This window comes from Nanorana parkeri, unplaced genomic scaffold (assembly GCF_000935625.1).
Source record: "Nanorana parkeri isolate BGI_ZX_2015 unplaced genomic scaffold, ASM93562v1 scaffold1212, whole genome shotgun sequence".
Classification (NCBI taxonomy): Eukaryota; Metazoa; Chordata; class Amphibia; order Anura; family Dicroglossidae; genus Nanorana; species Nanorana parkeri.
Window position 1 is genome coordinate 96630 of NW_017307480.1, and position 5051 is coordinate 101680.

Below are 5051 nucleotides of genomic sequence, written 5' to 3' on the forward strand. Positions count from 1 at the left end.
CGGGCGAGTTAGGCAGCTGCGAGGCCACCCCGTGCGGGCGAGGCCTTAGGTGACCGCCTAACCCGCCTAATTAGCGAGCCGCCTCTGCCTGCACGTGGTACATTTTTTCCAGGTAGCAGGAGAATTGATTTGCCCAGGGGATAAGGCTACTTCCCCAAATATTCTGATACTGGTTCTGCTGCCCGATCCGGGCTAGTTATGGTCAGGGTAAAACAAATGACTCATTTCTAGTTAAAGCTGAAGTTGAATCTGCTTATATTTGACCTTCCTCGGTTCCTTTCCTCCTATGAAGGAAAGGGGTGCACCAGGGACAGTCAGGCCAGGAAGTGAGGCGGGCTCTATCTGACTTGCAGCTTCTAATGCACATTGTGAGAAGCTCGCAGTGTGCAGTGAAATCAGAGTAAGCCAGGGTAAGGGAAGGGCGGAGGTCAGATAGAAGACTGAAGGGAAGGGCGGAGGTCAGATAGAAGACTGAAGGGAAGGGCGGAGGTCAGATAGAAGACTGAAGGGGAGGCCGGAGGTCAGATAGAAGACTGAAGGGGAGGGCAGATAGAAGACTGAAGGGGAGGCCGGAGGTCAGATAGAAGACTGAAGGGGAGGTCAGATAGAAGACTGAAGGGGAGGCCGTAGGTCAGATATAAGACTGAGAGGCAGGGCGGAGGTCAGATAGAAGACTGAAGGGAAGGCCCGAGGTCAAATATAAGACTGAAGGGAAGGGCGGAGGTCAGCTATAAGACTGAAGGGGAGGCCGGAGGTCAGATAGAAGACTGAAGGGGAGGCCGGAGGTCAGATATAAGACTGAGAGGAAGGGCGGAGGTCAGATAGAAGACTGAAGGGGAGGCCCGAGGTCAAATATAAGACTGAAGGGAAGAGCGGAGGTCAGATAGAAGACTGAAGTGGAGGACCGAGGTCAAATATAAGACTGAAGGGGAGGCCGGAGGTCAGATAGAAGACTGAGCGGGAGGCCCGAGGTCAGATAGAAGACTGAGGGGGAGGTCAGATAGAAGACTGAAGGGGAGGCCGGAGGTCAGATAGAAGACTGAAGGGGAGGCTGGAGGTCAGATAGAAGACTGAGGGGGAGGCCGGAGGTCAGATTTAATGGAATTCATACTCACCATGAGATGCTCTTGTGTCAGATTGCTTCTCTTAATGGTGCTTTTTATGATTCTCGTTACCTATCACTGACTTGTAGGACTGTTTCCTTTGCAGGTATTCCTGGCGGTACCAGCTGGACGAGTTTTCCCGGGGATACCGGGTTGTTGCTGTTGACCTCCGAGGATTTGGAGGCTCCGATGCACCATCTGAGCTGCTGGATTACAAAATGGAGACTCTGCTGCAGGATGTCAGAGATCTGATTACGGGACTTGGTGAGGCTCTTGTGTGTGCGTGTCTCCTAAAACAAAGCAGAGACGGAATGTTTACATGCTGTACGCCATGATAAATAGTCACTATCCTCTCTCACACAGGTTACTCCAGCTGCGTTCTAGTCGGCCATGACTGGGGGGGCACCTTGGCGTGGACATTCGCCGTCCGTCACCACAACATGGTCTCTCGTCTCGTAGTGATGAACGCACCTCATCCTTCAGCCTTTCATGGTAATCAATTTTTAATGCCGGATCTCTTCACATTATCCTGTTATCTCTAGCTTTCCCCAACGTTAAAATACAACCATACCTCTCTTTACCACAAGATGGCGGTGTGGAGCTGTATGTGAGCTCGCTATTGGGCTTCATGATTACAAAATGAAAGAGTAGCCAGAAATGATTGCTCGCTTTAAAAGGAGAACTATAGGGTCAGGGCTTTTCCCCATAGTTCTCCTAAGGGTCACGGGAGAACACAAACTAGCGTTCTCCCGTCACCCAAAGCTCAGTATACCGCGAGCTACAGCTCGCGGTATACTGAGACGCCGCAAACGGGACGTATCCCGACATTACTGTTGAGATCCACCCAGCTGCGGGATTGACAGCTGGCTCTGCCTATCCAGAGGCAGAGCCAGCTGTGCCCGCCCCCTCCTCCGTCCGTTCCGCCAGTCAGTGCTGGAGGATCGGACAGGGGAGGAGGGAATCCCTGCAGGAAGCAGTGAGTGACAGTCACAGCTCTCTGCAGGGATAGATCGAGAAGTGAGCGAGCGACGGTATGTGTTTGCTCACTTCCCGATCTATTGAGCCGACCTGTGACAGTTTCATTGTCACAGGTCGGCTCAGATTATTTAGCGCCGTCATCTACTTTAACCACTTCCGGGCCGCAATACGCCTATAGACGGCGGCCCACAAAAGTGGTTAAAACAAGAACACGGCTTCTGCAGCAGCCGTGTTCTTGGTGTAGTCTTTAACAGCAGACGATTGCTGTTAATGTACACGCGATCCGGCGTCTGTACAGCTGCCGGAGTGTTTATACCGCGCGGAGCCCTCCCCCACGCCGCGGCCGCCGTTGGTTTCCCAGGGAACCGCTGTCCCCGTGCGGAGCCCGGGAGCTGCTAGACCCGGAAGTGATGTGTATTACATCACCTCCGGTGTCACTCGTTACAGTCTCTGGCTCTTAGAGCCAGGAGATGAAGCTGGGGAAGCAGATCTTGGCTTCCTCAGCTTCTTTGGGGTCCCTAGTTGACATTAGGGGGCTGAAAGACCCCTGATGTCTCCATAAAGAGGACCTGTCACACACTATCTGCTATTACGTAGGGTGCTTGTTAGCTCCCTAAGTGATGGCGATAGGGTTAGTGTAAAAAAAAAAAAAATGTGTTTAAAAATTATAAAGATTAAAGTAACATAAGTAAAATTAAAAAATGCAAAAAAATTGTTTAAAGTCCCCCGCCCCCCACGTGCACACACATAAACACGTTTCAGTGCGCCTACGTGTGAAAACGACAATTGCGCTACACACACGTGCGAACTTCGGAGTCAGAGGAATAATTCTAGCACAGTCAATCACTAAACTGATGAGCGGTAAAAGTGTTTAAATTGTTCCCTATGGGAAATTTGGGGTATTGACTTTTTTTGCGGCTTCACAGGCGGACGCAATTTTAAGGCTTGACATGTTTGGTATCTATTTACCCGGCGTGACCCCCGTCTTTTATATTTTACCAAAAAGTTAGGTATTATATTCTCTTTCTGTGCACTAAATTTTCATTTAGTTTATTTTTTCCTAAAAATACTGGTTTGATAAACATTTGCGCAAAAACAGTGCGACATAAAAAATTCTAACTAGCGTCTTTTTATTCTACGTGGGGCCTCTGCTTTCAGAACATATATCATTGTTTGGGCGTCTGAAGCTGTTTTCTAGCCAAAAATGTATATTTTATCATCATGTGTGTGCAACGAGTAAGAAAATGCCCCGGACAGCAAGTGGTTAAATGATTGCAGAGGGATGAGCAGCAAACAAACAGTATAACATAAAAGCAAACATGTATGAGGTCCTTGTTCTTAAAAGATTACAATTTAATTGGTTACAAAAATACTACAAGAGCACGTAAGAACAACTTGAAGAGGACTTTCTTAAAGGAGAACTATGGGGTCAGGGCTTTTCCCCATAGTTCTCCTTAGGGTAACGGGAGGACACAACTAGCGTCCTCCCGTCACCCAAAGCTCAGTATATAGAGAGCTACAGCTCGCGGTATACCGAGACGCCGCAGCTGAAGCGGATCCCGCCAATTATGTCTGGATCCCCCCAGCTGCGTGACTGACATCTTGAGGCAGAGCCAGTTGTACCCGCCCCCTCCCCGGTCCGTTCCGCCAGTCAGCGCTGGCGGATCGGAGCGGGTAGGGGAGAATCCAGCCCCTCCCCTGTCACGGCAGAGAGCCGTGACAGGATCGAGAGGTGAGCGAACCCCGGTATACTTTATTCTGTCCTCCGGGGGACAAAGTGCATGTTGCACTTTGTCCCGTTCTGACAGGTGCTTTGGATCCAGAGCTAGCACACTCTCTCCCCTTACTGGTTGACAGCACACCCCATCCCCTTACTATTGGTTGACTATGTGGCTCTGTAGGAGACGAAAAGCTAATTAGCGTTGATTTACATGCGGCACCAAGACCAGTGCTGTCACAGTTCATGCACCGGAAGGGGGTGTCCAGTGGGGAGCTCCCCTGTATAGTCTGTGCAGTGTCCTGCGGGTACTCCCCTGTATAGTCTGTGCAGTGTCCTGCAGGGAGCTCCCCCGTATAGTCTGTGCAGTGTCCTGCGGGGGATTCCCCTGTATACTATGTGCAGTGTCCTGCAGGGAGCTCCCCCGTATAGTCTGTGCAGTGTCCTGCAGGGAGCTCCCCTGTATAGTCTGTGAAGTGTCCTGCAGGGAGCTCCCCCGTATAGTCTGTGCAGTGTCCTGCAGGGAGCTCCCCCGTATAGTCTGTGCAGTGTCCTGCAGGGAGCTCCCCTGTATAGTCTGTGAAGTGTCCTGCAGGGAGCTGCTCCCCCGTATACTATGTGCAGTGTCCTGCAGGGAGCTTCCCCGTATAGTCTGTGCAGTGTCCTCCAGGGAGCTCCCCCGTATAGTCTGTGAAGTGTCCTGCAGGGAGCTGCTCCCCCGTATACTATGTGCAGTGTCCTGCGGGGGATTCCCCCGTATAGTCTGTGCAGTGTCCTGCGGGGGATTACCCCGTATAGTCTGTGCCGTGTCCTGCAGGGAGCTCCCCCGTATAGTCTGTGCAGTGTCCTGCAGGGAGTTCCCTTGCAGAGTTTACAAATTGTTTAGGGGAGCCTGGGGGGGATGTCATCCCTGATGAATAAGGCAGTGACAAGGGAGTGATAAATAACCAGGAGGAAATGAATAAATGAGTCAGGAGGGTTGGGTGGATATAAAGGTAAGCTGAGGTGCCTGGTGACTTGGGGATATGATAGGATTATCGGAAGGGTGTGATTTTAGGGAGATCTTCAAGTTGCCAATAACACTAATAATAGTAAGGGAGAAGATTTCAGAGTCACAATTATAATTATGATAGTTTTTATATGGTGCCAGCAGCTTGCCCTTCATAATATAAAGGGGACAGTACAGATACAATACAATGTAAGACAAGAAGGTTGGGGGGGGGGGGGGTAAGCCGGAGGTATCAACACTTCTA

General features: G+C 50.6%; 1 protein-coding gene across 1 annotated transcript in view; it reads left to right on the forward strand.

The window, feature by feature from the left end:
* The window catches only part of LOC108797013 (epoxide hydrolase 3-like), a 42305-nt gene that overhangs the window by 8556 nt on the left and 28698 nt on the right, over positions 1–5051 (forward strand). Inside the window, exons 4-5 of the mRNA XM_018568578.1 lie at positions 1210–1367; positions 1467–1595. Coding sequence (XP_018424080.1) covers positions 1210–1367; positions 1467–1595 — 287 coding nt within the window. The remainder of the gene's footprint in view (positions 1–1209; positions 1368–1466; positions 1596–5051) is intronic.